Here is a 16,625-nt window from a genome sequence, read left to right as displayed (position 1 = left end):
TTATTATTATCTTGAGTGGCAAAAAAAAAAAAAATGTATTTTAGACTGAAACAATGGGCTAAACCTAACAATATGAAATTTAATCAGGAGAAACACAGAGTCTTGTTCTTAGGTTTAAAAATGCAATTGTTCAAGTTGAGGATGGGGGGTGATATAGACAGGAAATTATGTGAAAAAGAATCCTCCCCCCAGCCTTAGAAGACTGCAAGCTTAATAGTGTGACTTAACTACAAAAAAAAAAAAACTATTTGAATCTTAGGCTGCAAAAATAGAAATATAACACCTAGAATATGGGAGATGTTAGGCAATTAGGTGGCACAGTGGATAGAGTGCTTGTCCTGAAGTCAGGAAGTTCAAATTTAGCCTTAGACAATTCCCAGCTATGTGACCTTACCTAAATCGTTTAACTTTTATCTCAGTTTCCTCAACTCTAAAATGAGAGTAATAGTTAGGATTGTTGTAAGGTTTAAAGGAGATATTTCCAAAATACTTAGCATAGTGCCTGGCATATATAAAAATGATATATAAAGACTGGCTAATTGTTATAATTATTGTTAGATTTTCTGGATAGGTGGTAAAGTGCAGCAGGGTGTAGAGTTAGGAAGACTAATATTTTTCTGAATTCAAATCCAGCCTTTGACACTAGCTATGTATTGCTAGGCAAATCACTTACCCCTCCTTTGCCTAGTTTCCCTATCTGTAAAATGAGTTGGAGAAAGAAATGGCAAATTACTCTAGTATCTACTCTAGCATCATGGAGTCATGAAGAAGTGGATACAACTGGAAAACAAACATTTCAGATAGACTTATGGTACTCTGTTCTGTTCAAAGAGGATGTGAAGCATTGAAATTAGTTCTAAATCCCATGTTTATAAAAGAAAAAATGCCCCAAAGGAATATAGATAGTGGAAGACCATCAGGGTGGTGAGGGGGACTTAAGAATTATGTCACATTGGACTAAATTGAGGAAATAAGGATTGTATGACTTAAGAGAAGAGTAGACTTATGAGGAAACAAGGAGGATAAGACTGTTAACACATATTTAATGGTTGTCATTCAGAAAAAGGATTAGGTGAACTCTGCTTGAATTTATAGAAAAACTGAAACGATGGGAAGATTTTAATAATAAGAATTGCCAAAATATGGAATGAATGGGTAATAAATTATTCTTCATTGGAGGTTTTCCAGGAACAGCAAACAAGAGGATTTGTCAGCAGGGTAAGAGCAATAAGTAATCTGGTGGATGAGGCATAGTGTTTGATGATATCCAAACTTTCTAACTTCTCTGCTTTTCTTTTATTATTAGTGATTTGGAGCATCCTTTCACACAGTTATTAATAGCTGACAATTCTTATTTTCAGAACTATTTGTCCATATTTTCTGATCACTTATCCATTGGGGAATTGCTTTGTATTAACTGTTAATTGTCCATGTATCTTAGATACCAAATCCTCATCTGAGAAACTTGATATAGAAATTTTTCCCACTTAATTGCTTTCTTTCTCATACTAGATGCATTAACTTTGTGTAGAAATTTCTCCGTTTCATGTAACCGAAATGATTTATTTATAATTGTACAATGTTTTAGAACTGCATCTATGCTTTGTTTGATTAAAAATACACCTCTTACCCATAATTATAAGAGTCATATGATCAACTATTTTTTTTAATGGAATGATCTTTCATATTCAGGTGATGTATCCATTTTGTATTATGGAATATGGCACAAAATAGTGGTCTAAGCCTAATTTCTGCCAGACTACTTTCTAGTTTTCTCAACAATCCTTATCAAATAGGGAGTTCTTTCTTAAGTAATTTATATTTTCTGATTTATAGAATTTTGAACATTGAGTTCCATTAGCTCTGATTCTCCCTTGTATATTCTGCTTCATTGATATACTTCTTTATTTTTTAACTCAATTTCAAATGCTTTTGATGAGGACTGTTGTATAATATAGTTTGAGGTTCTGCAAGTGTTATTCTCTCTTGTAACTTGAAACAAGAAATGCTACATTTATTAATCAGAAAAAATTGAGTTTAGATCTTGTTTCAAATATTTACTGGTAATTCACTTAACCTCTTAAGAGTTTTAGTTTAATGATCTGTAAAATGGAGCTAACCAATAGCAGTAAGTCATAGGATTATTCTGAGGACCAAAAATGATACCATACGTAAAATTAAGCAATATCTAAATGTGAGTTTTGGGAGAGAGGATTCCCACTTGTGATTTCCTTAGTTTAGAGATGTTCTAGTGAAGAAATTCCTTTTAAATCTGGATTATCAATTGTATTATTCTGTAACTTTTAATCTTATCAAGTTTCCACTAAAAAGTTAAGTGACTTCTATGTCACATAATTAGTATATGTTAGAATAGGGACTTGAACGCAAGTCATTTTGTCTATGAAGCAGGTAGACTTCTACATCTCTTCAGCTATTATTATGATGACCAATGTCAAGAAAATGGTGCTATCTGAACTTATATAAATAACTGAGGTGAATGGGTACCTATACATGTATATGTGAGAAGGCAGAGAGCGAACATATATAGGTCAGTTTCCAAATGACTTTGTGACAAAGAGAGAATTTCAATTTTTGTTTCCTTCAGAGTATTTAAGTTGTGGAAAGAAGAGCTTTCATCCTAGTGATTATTTAAGGTGTTGGACCTTGTGAGATTCCCAATATTAAATGAAATGCACACATCACAGGGAAGAAAAGTACTATGCATCCTACATATTGAGAGGAATGAGATAATGGGAGCTAAAATACACTGGTCCAAATGTGGTATTATCTCTCAAGCAGACAATTTTGAAGGAACACAGGCAAATCAATGCTCTGTCTGCTTATGCAATACCCATTAAATGCAATCAAGGGTGGCCCCCTTATCATAAGATATTAAATTAAACCCTTTAAACCAATCCCCTGTCTGTTGTCAATGAGACAGACATCTTACGGTGGTGTGATCACAGTTCAAATTCAAGGTAGATATTCCAGGAATTCATTCCCTCATGCCCTGCCTTTAACAAAGAGTAATGGACAAATAGGCAGGGAGAGCTGGCTATAGCTTAATATTTTGTTCAGCATTCAGATCTGACAATTATTTTTGTCCTATTCATTGTTCAGCAGCAATGCTATGGCTAGTTTAACCCAGTTCACAAATGGAGCAATCAATTGCTTAGACCTAGCATTATTACCTGGTAATGTCTGCTCACCCTGAGGGTCCAGAGTCTGACCCCCTTTTTTTTTTAAAACAAACTTCCCCTTGAAAGATAAAGCATGGTGACTTTTCTTAATTTTAGGAGAATGAAAGTGAGCAGGGTGCTGTTATGACTTAGTTATTTCCTGATCATAAGTAAAAGTCCATTTCCCTTCCAATATCTCAGTGCATTGGTTCAAACACTGAAGCATTAAACATTAGTTATTGGAATACCAGAGTACCTTTGTGGCTCCAAAACTTGATCCTTCTTCAAAAGATGCTTAATTCACAACCAGGAAATGACTTAGCTAGTGTGTGACCCCAACAAACTGACCCTAACAAACCTTTTTTTGAGTTTCCAAAAAAAATGAAACTGTGCGCAGGAAAAATGTATGTAGTAGGAGCTTAGTAAACAGTTACTGACTTGACTTGTTATTTTTCAACTCTACATCTTGTCAGCATAAAATGATAAATTAGCTCCAGCAATACATATTTGAAAAACAACCTATTTTATATTAAAGCATTTATTTTTATTTTTAAAAATTTATTATTATTATTTATTATTATTTTGGCAAGACATTTGATATTAAAGTGACTTGCCCAGAGTCCCATAGCTAGTCCCATAACTAAGATGGGATTTGAATTCAGGTCTTACTGACTTCAGGGCTGGTGATCTATCTACTGTGCTATCTGGCTTTCCTATTAAAAAACATTTTATAACAAAAAATATTGAAAAATAAAATATCTTTTAATATTTTTCTCCCAAAGGATTTCAAAGTGTTTCCTATGCCATATTTACTCTTATTCAATACTTTTAATACTTATCTTTCCATTATGTGCAGTCAGAGACATCAAGACCTGAAGGAGGGTTGAAGTCCCCTAGTTCAGTCACATAAGTATGTGGTCACATATATAGTCAATAGTAAATCTTTAACTGGAGTCTAGGAATCTTGATCAGTTAGAAAAACTTCATCAAGTAAACTGGACATTGGATGCCAGGGCACTAAGTAGAGTTTTAAGTGGGGGCCAAGTCATTGCTACTGCTCCTTTTCAATCTGATAAAGCACAGGTTAACTATACGGGCCCCTACCTATGTGTCCATTACTCTTTGTTTAAGTATTGGCTTAAGTGATCAACATTCTCTACTTTATTCTACTGCTTAGTAAGATATAGAGTAATTATGTCTTCCACTCTAGTAACTGTTTCTATCCTAGTTCAGATCAAGAGGAAGAGTTATTTCTTGAGTTGCCTCCAAGTCTCCTTTCAAGGGTCTCACATGCTAGGGAATTGTTACTTTTGCTCTGGTTTAAGTAACTGAGCTCTCAGTCTTAAGGGGATAGCTAGACAAGGGAATTACCACAATAGGGGAGAACTTCATTATAAAACTCCAAATATGGTAAGGAAAAAAACCCCAACAACAACAACTAAAAAATACATAATTTTAAAGCAATAGATTTTGACCACAAAATCCAAATGGGTCAAGTTCAGGGAAATACTGGAATATTTTGGCAAGTTCTTGCTGAATCTATTTTACTGAACACTTTGCAAAGGTTGAGGAAAGGCACAGAATTGGAAGGGAGCAATCTTGGTCTTTTTGTGAAAACTGATACTGAGGGACCATGTCTATTAGCGGCTGTGTATATTCCCTTGCTCTGAGAAAACTACTTTAGTTTCATAGTGAGGAAAGGAAAGAAAATTAAAACTGCAAGACAGAGCTGCTTTTCAAAGGAGCTGTAATCCTCAAAGTCAAAGAGCTGAAAATGGATAGGGGGAAATTCCTTTTGAAAAGAAGCTCTCAAAACACATTTTGCAGAAACAAATGTGGGCCTGACTCATGCTATGACAGCAAGCAGCTGAATAAAGAGGCAATATTAGATGCATGGAAGAGGGGTGGGAATCATTTGTAGACTCTGTCTTTAGTCCCATGCAGCTTGAACTGTCAGGGAAAGGGGGAGGTCCTTCCTGACACTCTTTTGAAGGACTTTATCTACCCTGCCATTTCTTAATAACCCCCAAAGCATCTTCTCTTAGTAGAGTAATACTCATGAAGAGAGCTGGTGCTTGAGTAGAGAGGCCTGAATAATGGAGATAATAGGGTTAAATTGTTGGAATCAACAGTCACACAAAAGATCTAGACCCCAAATCATTGCTTAATTACTCATTCTCAAAATAGACAGTGGCTCTGGGTGGGTAAAAGCTAAATCACTGGGGAATAATTATAATGATCCTCCCATCTAGCTGTGAGGCCATAGGCAGTCCTCTTGATCAGAAGGCCTCTGCTGATTTAAAATCATTCCAGAACTTCCCTCTCTGTTAGATTTCTTTGGTTTTCTCCCTTTGAATCAAATCAACAAGCATTCATTAAACACCTACTATGTGCCAGTCACTGTGAAAAGTACTTCTTCCCCATCAGGAGTCATCCTAAATGGTGAAAAAAAAAACCCTATAAATTAAAAGAGATTGAAGGAAGCTAGTACTAAGGAGATTATAAAGCACAGGAATTCCTAAGGACAAATATCTCCAAATCGTATTTCTTAATACAATTGATAGAGAAAAATTGACCTCTTTTTTTTTCCCTTTCAGGAATGCATTTTTCTTTTATCTTCAGAATAAAATGTCTAGTGGAGCATAAAATGTCAAAAACTATTTAAATAAACCTAACATTTCAGACCAACAACCATGACTGATTTTACTCATACACACATTTAGGTACTTAACCTGCAATTCTGCTCAGCAGTTGTTGCTCCTGCTCTCCAGACATTTTCACATATATTATTTGATTGTTAAACTGGCCAATCCCATGAAATGTCATATTAAGACGTTTGCCATCCAAAAGCTCTACCACACGAACTTTGCTCTGCTCCAGAGCTGAAATGGCTCTGTTAAAAGAACACACAAGAGAAGAAAAATCATTGACAGGGTCTCAGATTATTATCTTCTTTCTGAGAAAACAAAGCAAGATTCCCCCTTCCAGTATCCCCCTTCCCATCTTCTTTTGGTTGAAAACTCTGGCTAACTGGTCTGAGATGATTGGGACATGTTGTAATACCATAGCATCCACATGGCATTTCTACTACCAAGATGCCAGTTTCTATCAGCATATTAATAAAAGAATGTACAAGTAGTCAATGGCACCAGATAGGCCATGCACTATACTTTTCTAATCAGAATTAATCCCTCTAGGCACATAGTATGTGAAACATCAAAGACTTAATATTTGATCAAGACTCTCTCACTAATTCTTCTGAGGAATCAAAAACTATGCTAATGAAGGTATGGTATATGGGATTTGAAATCAGAACTTTTTTTTTCATGGGCCTGATTTTGGATAAACTTTTTATAACTTCATCTCATAGATAGCATCAACAAGGCTGGCTCCATGATTAGTCAGAGTAAGCAGCTGCTCATCTGCCAATATTTGAGTCTCTGAAGGTTTCAATCAGCCTTGCAAAATCTTTCCCTATAATCTATCATGGAATCTCAGATCCAGGACACAGAAACTCCCTAGGATTGAGCCTGTTTTATACACACACATACACACACACACACACACACACACACATACATATGTGTATATATATATAAACTCTTTTAAGCAGCTAAAGAGCTCAACAAAAGAAAACAATTCCACTTTTAAGAGAGAGACCAATTTTTAGTTAACAAGAGCAAAAGGGGGCCTTCTCTGGAATATATATATATATATGGCATTAAAAAATGAAATTCAGTACAGATAGTACATCTACCAGAGATCTCAATGCCTCCAAATAGAAAAGAACCCCAAATGCTCTAATCTGATTATAACACTGCATGTGGAAGAAATAAATGCCATGTGAATTATAGTCCTGTTAGGAGTTGGGATTTGGTTAGGAAGGCCAGGCCTACACAAGCAAAATGACCTTGTTGAGTGACTGATACTGACAATCTGGATGATAAGCTCTTCTTAACATTCCCTCCTTTCCCTCCTTCCCCTGACACCCATTTCTCTTTTAACAATTGGGTTTTTTTCTGTTCTCCAGATGACTTTTTTTATAAAGTGAGTAACACTGCATTTGGCTATATTCAAGTGAATACAAATCCTTTTCCCAGAACTGACTTTTGATTCATATCTTTGGAAATGGAAATGAATTTAAAATCTTCCAAATTAAGATACCTGGTACACTTGGGAAAGACATCAACAAGATAGAAGCATATTAAATTTTATTCAGTTCATTGCACTTTCACAAATCACATCTTCTTAGACATACATGCCCAAAGGCAATAGATGATATAAGAATGGACTTGTGGGTGTTTCTAATTAAAGTGTTTGGGGCATTAACATAATGAGGTCCCAGAAAGCATTCACTTTTTCATGATTATGTCAGGAGGTTGATGAGGAAAATGTTAGTTCAAAGACCTCCTTTACCCTTGTGCCTGGGTTTTCAGTAAAGTTCAGGAGTAAATAGTTGGATTGAAAAGGTCATTCATTCCAAGTTTGGTGAATGCAGGAAGGTAATTTTATATAAATACTATAGGGTTTTCTCAGTTGAGTGTCTATTTTTTTGTTGCTAACTTTTTTTTTTTTTTTTTTTTTTTTTTTACATTAATGGAACCACTTACATACTGGATTGTGGAATCATAAGTTTTAAGTTGAAAGGACTCTTAAGGAACTTCAAGTCTAACTCTCCCATTTTACCAGTGAGGGAATTGAGGCACACAGTATTGAAGTGATTTTCTCAGGGTCAAAGAACAAGTCAATAACTGTCTTTCTGACTTAGGGCCTGTCTGGGTGATGAAGGACAGAGACTCGAAATGGGAGCTCTAGATTTTGCCGTATGGTATCTATGAACATTTAAGAGATCCAAATAGTTATCATAACAAAGGAAGAAGAGGATAGGGATATAGGTGCAGGGAATAGCATTAAGCATGGAGGTTCCCAGCTTGATGCTTTTTATTTTCCAGTTGAGAGATGAAAAGAACATGGAAATCCCCTTACATTGGCTGTCCTCCTCTGCTATTTGTGAGGCAGGAAAGGTTTGGTTTCTACAAACCCATTAGCTCTTTTCCCAACATCATCCATTCGTTGCTTAAACTTGTTCTGTTTCCTGTTTCAGTCCCTGCTTAGCTCATGGTACCCACTCTACATTCCAGGGATTACTCTTGACAAAACCACTTTGCCACATATCTGTTCTCAACCCTTCATGGGCTTTAATCATAACTTTTCATTTCACCTGAAAGGCACTTGCACTTCCCACTGCCACGACACAAAGCTAAAAATTTGATTTAAAGTTTACTCTCTGGAAACCAAGGACGGATAAACGGAAAGTACTTCCCATTTATCTTCCATAATAGGTCCTGCAAAGATTTGAACATCTCAAAACTAAAATAAAAAAACAAAAACAAAAAAACACAAAAAACACATAGGTCATCACTGCTTTCTTATATCTCACAGTTGATTTAGAAAAGAGATGATATAAACATTTCTTAAGTATCTCTTCTATGCCAGAATCACTTCTTGGAACAGAAGCATTAGCATAACAACATAACATGACATAAGCATTTTAAAAATATGACCTCATTTGATCCTTACAATGACCCTAGAGGAGTTTATTATTATGATCCCCATTTTACAGTTGAGAAAATTGAGCCAGGCAGAGGTCAGAATGACTTACCTAGTATTATAAAACTAGAGGCCAGATTTGAACTCAGATGTTCCTGACTCCAGGCCTAGTGCTCCATTCACTTATAAAAATGGGAAAATAGTGGCTTAATAAAATTAACAAAGTGTATTACATGCTAATATTGATTATTTCTGGTGGAGTTAGTTATCATTGTCACATAGTTACTCTACCTGTAAGCAATTAAACTGTATTTTTCCCTATTTAATATTGTCATGAAAAAGGAAATAAGATGAAACAAGAAATTATGTTACATAAATGTAAAACAATTCAGCTCTCAGATTTCTCCACTCCTCCATTAAAATCCTACCCCAATGCTTCATCATAGAATGGAGGTAATTTTGGCTTTTTTGTTGTTGTTGCCAATTCATCTTCAGTCATGTCCAACTCTTTGTATTTCTCAGCAAAGAAACTGGAGTGGTTTGCTATCTCCTTTTCTAGCTCATTTTACATATGAGGAAACTGAGGCAAGCAGTTAAGTGACTTACCCAAAATTACACTGCTAAGAAGTGTCTGAGGCCAGATTTGAACTGAGGAAGATGTTGTCTTGCTGACCCCCTACTCTGTCCACTGGGCCACCTAGCTGCCCTGTAATTTTGGCTTACCAGATACTGTGTCTGTAAAGTAGGAGCACTGATGTGTCTTATCGAAAAAGAGTCTTGTGATTGATTATGCCCTGTTACCCAAAGACTATTCTGGCTAAATTGGGAGAATCTCATTCCCTAGCTCTAATCCCATTCTGGTTTGGATGCAGGGGTAATGAATTTCTCATCCAAATCAACTTTCAAAGAGCATATTCTAAGTTGCTGAAACATTACAATGTAAGTTGGTAGGGTGATTTGAGTCCTGAAGAAGTCATTTTTATCTTGCTCTTGAGAGACAGTTTAATGGAAAGACATTGCCTTAAGAATAAGAAGATTTGGGTTCTGAGACTATTAACTGAAATCCATTAGTCTGACACTGAAAAGGCAGATTTAGAATGTAAATAGATAGGACCCAAGAACTTTTATGATGCTCTCACTTCCCATCATTCATTTTTTACTCCATCGTATCCACTGTGGTCACTCAGCCACAACCTGGCAATTCTAGGTTTCTTTTGACACCTTGAACCTATACTATACTTTCTTTCCCCCTTTATGAGCTAAATTCTGGCAAATAATGCAAGTAATATCTCAATTCAGGCCCTTTCTTGGGATTTCCTAATTGAGATCCCAGTACTTGTTATTGTCATAGGCAATTACATGAATATTCCAAGATTTAGACTAGTGGTGTCAGTACCACCAGTATAGTCTGGGAAAGGGAAAGGGTATCCCAAGATGGGAAAGGACTTTCTGAATTTATTCTTTAGGAGCTAATCAGAGTTAAAGTAGCAGTGTCTTTTCTAGAGGGCAGTAAAATGGTGCAATAAAGAGTTTGGGGTCTGCAGTCAGAAAAGCCAGAGTTTAAATCTGGCCTCAGATTCCTAGTTGCTGTGTGACTCTAGGTAAGTCACTTAGCCATGTTTGCCTCAGTTTCTTCATCTGTAAAATGATCTAGAGAAGAAAATGGCAAACTCCTCCACCATCTTTGCCAAGAAAATTCCAAACCAGTTCATGAAGAATTGGATACGAATGAACAATATATATATATATATATATATATATATATATATATATATACACACACATATATCTTCTAGACTTTGAAAGGTAGAAATCTATGCATTGAAAGCATGGATTGGGAAGTCATAGATTCCAATCTTATTTTATAGATGAGAAAATTGTAGCTTAGAGAATGAATTCTAGTTTTCTCTAGACCATAGGCAAATCAAACTTAGATCCTCCCACTTCAAATCTAGCCCTCACTCTGTTGTCTCTTTCGGGCCAGCTGGGAACTTGAGCTTGAATATCCTCTTCCCATTCTTTAATCTATAGCTGAAACTGGGCTTGGTCATGACAAGTTAAAGTTTTATCTTTGCTCCCTCATTTATTAGTTGTGGGATTCTGGGAAATTAATTTCTGGTCTCTAACTAATGTCCTCATCTATGAAATGGGGATAAGAATGCTGCCATTAGATACTTCACATGGTTATTATAAAGGAAATGAAATGCTTCATAGATACGAAGCAATATAAAGCTCTGGACGCTTGTGAGGGAAACTGATTTAATTTCCCAGATTTCCATGTGAGGTGCATCTAAAAATATTCCCACATAATGATCCTCAAAGGGTTTTAAAGAAAAAAAGTGAAATGGATAACTCTGTGTTCACTAATGCTCAAAGCATTCAATTTCAGCCATCACCCAATTTGCTAAGTACCTTTAATTCCCTTCCTCCAACTCCCATTGTCAACCTAAAAATAGAAGATTCCATCAGGTTAAGACTGTCTATCTGGCTTGTCTTTTTGTTTCTATCTCCTGTCCCATATGCTTTCTGTGCTTCTACCCTGATTGGCTAGCAGCAGTGTATGAGCCAGAGGTGTGGCCATCCAAATAGCATGCAAATCCTACCGGGGCAGCTCTTTATAAACTAGACTGATGATCATGGAAACATAGTATTTGTACTAAATACCCAAGATTAAATGTCCTGTTCCCGGCTTATTCTCTCAGATTCCTCAACTCAAGGAAGCTGAATCATTGAATTATTAACCATTTTTAACCTAGTACTAGACATCTTCATTTACCTTTCAAAACTTACGTGCAGTTGGGCTTATTAAGGAGATTACTGTGATCAAAATATTTGATTTTGTAGCTTCTGTCGAGAAATTTCCTAAATCACTCTCTGAATATTATTTTGTATTACATGTTAATCTGGATGGCAGATTCACTTTAACTCAGCTATGTATATTTAAAGAGGCAGCTAGCTAGAAGGCACAGTGCATAGAATGCTGAAGAATTCCTAAAGGCAGGAAAAGTCAAGTTCAAATCCAGCTCTAGACACTTACTGAGCAGCATATTTCTATCTGCCTCAGTTTTCTCAACTAAAAAAAAGTGGGGGTAATAATAGCACTTACCTCCCGAAACTAATGTGGAAAGAACTAAGCACAGAACTTGGAACATGGTAGGTACTTAATAAAATGCTTATTGCCATTGAAAGACCTTTCCCATTTGTAACTCAAGTACAGTGCCCACCATCCTACCATAGTCATGTAGGTGATATATATTCTAATGCCAAAAATCTAGTGAATTACAAATAAATAACATTTTTAATAGAAAAGGATATTTGTGTTAAATGTAAAAACATTCTTTAAATATGTTATTTAAATGGAATGAGGTCTGGGGAAAAATAAACACCATATGAATAAAATCAATTTTGCAGACAAGCTAATGGAGTTCTTACTTTTGCACATCTTGCTCGGTTCTGAGATGAGCTATGATGATGGTGACATGCATAGTCTGGACAGAAATCAGGGCTTTCAGCAGTTCAGGCTCCTTACTGTAAATGAACTCCTGCACATCTTCAATTTTATCCAGAATCTGCAATGTCATGCGTGAAAAGAAAGATATTTTGTTTCATTCTCACATTGTCAATTCAAGCCTATTCTACAACTATTTATTGAGTGCTTTCTATGTGCAAGACTCTGCTGGGAATATCAGAGTGTAATGACATGGTTCCTGCCCTCACAGAACTTACATTCTGGAAAGGGGAAATAAGATGTGAACACAGAACTATAATAAGAGGTAGAATATAGATGTACAATAAAAGAGGTATGAAGGGAATGTTTCAAAGGAGAGGAAAACTAATTGCAGAGGGAAGCAATAGGGAAGTTTTCATGGAAGAAATAGTATTTGAGCTCATTCTTTTAAGAACTGATAGGACACCTGCATCTTTGATTTCCTTCACAAGCTAATTGTACAATAATTCAGAGTCTGATTCTTTTTGTACAGCAAAATAATGCTTTGGTCATGTATACTTATTGTGTATCTAAGTTATATTTTAATATATTTAACATCTACTGGTCATCCTGCCATTTAGGGGAGGGGGTGGGGGGGTAAGAGGTGAAAAATTGGAACAAGAGGTTTGGCAATTGTTAATGCTGTAAAGTTACCCATGTATATATCCAGTAAATAAAAGGCTATTAAATAAAAAAAAAAAAAAGAACTGATAGGGTTAGAGATGGCAGAAAGGGCATTTAAGTAAAAGGGAGGGTTTTTTGGTTGTTGTTTTATTGAAGCTTTTCATTTTCAAAACATATGTAAGGATAATTTTTCATCATTGACCCTTGCAAAACCTTGTGTTCCAATTTTCCTCCACACCCTCCCCTAGATGGCAAGTGATCTAATATATGTTTAAAAGAGAATATTTTAAGTAAGAAGTCACAGAGGCAAAGATATATAGGTAATATTACAGAAATAACAAGCCCTCTAGTTTGGATGCGACATAGGATTTGTGAAGAGAAGCATCAAGAAATAAAATTGGAAAATTATGTTGAGACTAGACCTTGGAGGCACTGAATGCAAACTAAGGACTTTGAACATAAATACCTTTAGGTTCTCTGATGACCATGGATTTAAGGAGAGTTAGTAAAATGAGGTGTTTAAGAATTATTATTTTGATAGTAGTGTTTAGCTTGATTAGGTTGGTAGTAGTAGAGAGAAAAAGAGAGCATAAGCAGAGATATCCATTAGAAAACCATTTTGATGGTTCAAATAGAATGTCATGGGAATGATGGTGCTGCTCTGCTCATGTGTCTCTGGAATTTTAGGAAGATTAATTTAGCAGCAATGTGCAATAGATTGAACAAGATGACCTCTAAAGTCTCTTCATGTCTACACCCATAATTGTTGTTCTGTGATTACTTCTTTCCACAATCATTAATTATTGACCGTGCTTGGGGAGATACAAGGATGAATTAGACAAGAGTCTTATGCTCAAGGAGTTTATGCTCTAAAATGAGCAAATATAGAGACCATATCCATGGGCAGAGTAAGCAACTATGGATGGAATGATCTAGAGGTACTCCAAAGACAAGCTTGCCTGCCCATTAACTTTCTTCCTCACTAGTTTAAAATACCCAATGGGAATTCTGTTGGGGGGGCTACATGATCTGTCTCTGGCTAAATACAACAAGCCAGATTAACCAGTTATCGCCTTGAAAAATGAGTTCTGAGAGAAGAAGAACATTTTGATGGTAACTTTTGACAAAGAAAAAGTGGAAAGTTCTGAATATGAGGCACTATGAAGAAAAGATAAAAGTCTGGTGGTGTGGGAAGAACCAGAAAGGAAATACTTAATGTCTAGAGGAGAGGTGGGAGAATCATTAGAAAGGCAAAAAAGGACACTCCATCTACTCAATCCCCTAAAGTAAAGGCTGGAAATACTGGCAAATTTCACCTAAAATTTTTGCCCTCTATTTTACAGCTAAGTATTTAACAGGTGATGAATAAACATGGATAAGCATATTTAAAGCATGGATAAATGGATAAATAGCCATACAGAAAATACCAGAGGCACAGATAGCCCTCATGCTCAATGCTATGTCTCCCAGAAGCATGGTGACCAGTAGCTCACACAAAGATAACATACTGAATATGTGGGAGCACCAAATCACAATTGTCACACTCCCACAAATGGAGTGATTCCTACCTGACCCTTGTTCTTGATGCTCTTTCTAAAGTACTATCACTGTATAGTTCAGTTTGAGTTTGGCAGCATGGCAGCATGCCATCTTCTCCATTTTATGGGCTAGATTCAAGCAGACTTAGTGTAAAAGAATAAATAATATAGTTTTAGGGTAGGGGCATTAGAAAGGCAAAAAAGGACATGCTAACAGTTTTCCAAAAAAAAATCTAGCTCTACTTGCATCCAACTACTAGGGCTTACTTGAAGTCTCTCTTTTCCAATAGATGAATCCAAAAAAAAAAAAAAAAGTGACAAAGCCCCCAGCAGAGAACATAAAACAAATCTTTTGGATTTAAGGACAGTTCCTATGAATTCTAAGCAAAGAGATTTGCAAGGAGTGGTCATAGATTGTGAAAGCACTATGAATTTAATTTCAAGTACCTTAGAGGAATCGTTGAAGGGATACCATCTTGCCTAGACATTGGTCTTGGATAGAAAATCAATAATAATTTGATAAGCATTAATGTAAAACCCAAACTAAATCTATCCTCTCCTCGAATGTCAAATTCATTTGAAAGACAATGTTAATCAAATTCTCTTTAAAAGTCTAAATATGCTAAATCAAGGCTCAGAGAAATGTTTACAGTACAATAAAATTATTAATGGGGTCTTTGTGCAGCTGCCTGCTAATTGACCACAAAAATTGAACAGCATTTCCTAATTATTCTCATGCCACTTTCCAATTACAAATTTGATATAGTCAAACTGATGGGCCTTCAAAAGCAATTGAAAGCAATGGATGAAATAATTTTCTCAGACAATTCAGTATGGCTTCATGGTCAGCCTTTAGTCAGTTGCATTTCTCACTCTCTGAAACTCTTGGCCCACGGAAAATAGATTATAAGAAATCCAGAAATGTTGTTAATGGGTCAGTTTTTTAATAACTTGAGGAAGGTGAAGATGTTTAGGTAAAGAAAAATGACTTTTGGGGTCAGATGCACTGAACTATTTCACTTAATAACAAGACCATTCTTAAAGTGGAAGAACCAATGACAATTACAATCAAATTTGGTTAACTTAATTTTGACAGCACCTATGCTACCTTAGAGAGGAGTGTGGTGTGGTAGGAAAAGCATTATTCTTGGAATCACAAGACTTGACTGCACCCTAAGGCTGGGGAGGGAGTCTGGAGAATTGGAGAAGTTGGTTTGATGAATTCTAAACTCGGGAAGTCAATAATTTATAGTAGGGGTTAATCAGAAATGCCTGTCTCAATTACCAAGAATTTATTAATCACTTAGTATATACCACTCTCTTTTGCTAAATTCTAGAGGTAACAAGAAAGGCAAAACCACTGTCACTGTCTTTAAAGATCTCACATTGTGATGGGAGGACAATGTGCATATAATTGTTCATATAAAATATGTGTAAGGTGCACAATAGTGCATAGAGTGCTGGCCTAGGAGTCAGGAATACTCATCTTCTCGAGTTCAAATCTGCCTTAGACACTTACCAGCTATGTGATCCTGGACAAGACCCTGGACTTAACCTTGTTTCATTTTCCTTACTTGTAGAATGATTTGGAGGAGGAGGAAATGGAAAACCACTCCAGCATCTTTACCAAGAAAACCCCTACATGGGACCACAAAGAATTGGACATGGCTAAAAGCAAATGAATAACAATAAAAGATATACATGGCAGAAATGTATGAGGAGATCTAAAAAGCTGAGGAGATCCTGTGATGTACTGAGACTATTGTCCAGAAAACTGAGGATGATGATTCTGTAACTTTTCCCTATTCAGAAAACAACTAGAATGTGTTCTATTTAGTTTTGAGCTTCACATTTTAGGAATGGCATTGAGAAGCTATAGAATTTGCAGAGGACGGCATTGGGATAGTAAAGATCCTCGATATCATGCCATTAAGGACTAGTCAAAGAAATGGAAGTGTTTATTCTAGAGAAGACTTGGCAGAAAGAATATAATACTCTTCAAGCATTTAAAAGGAAAAAAGAACATATTTTTTCAATTTGAACCCAGAGGTCTGAACTAGGACTAAGAGGTAGAAGTTTAAAGAGAGGCACCTATAATATAAATGGAAGAAATACAATTTCCTAGCAAAGATAGAGCCATCTCAGAAGTGAAATGAGTTAGGAGTTAATGGACTCCTCCCCAGGCAATTCCAAGAGGGGGTTGGGGAACCACTTGGTATATTGAGTGGTTTTTTTGTTTCGATATAG

At 35.9% G+C, this 16,625-nt stretch overlaps 1 protein-coding gene across 2 annotated transcripts in view; it reads right to left on the bottom strand.

Moving 5' to 3' along the window:
- The window catches only part of LOC100924281, a 77,473-nt gene that overhangs the window by 18,903 nt on the left and 41,945 nt on the right, over window positions 1-16,625 (bottom strand). For both annotated transcript variants that reach the window (XM_031946619.1, XM_012541531.3), the window contains 2 exons: window positions 12,162-12,298; window positions 5,912-6,072 (listed from right to left, as the gene is read on the bottom strand). In XM_031946619.1, coding sequence (XP_031802479.1) covers window positions 5,912-6,072; window positions 12,162-12,298 — 298 coding nt within the window. The remainder of the gene's footprint in view (window positions 1-5,911; window positions 6,073-12,161; window positions 12,299-16,625) is intronic.

The sequence above is a fragment of the Sarcophilus harrisii genome, chromosome 1, assembly GCF_902635505.1.
Source record: "Sarcophilus harrisii chromosome 1, mSarHar1.11, whole genome shotgun sequence".
Classification (NCBI taxonomy): domain Eukaryota; kingdom Metazoa; phylum Chordata; class Mammalia; order Dasyuromorphia; family Dasyuridae; genus Sarcophilus; species Sarcophilus harrisii.
This window is presented reverse-complemented; position numbering and strand designations above follow the sequence as displayed.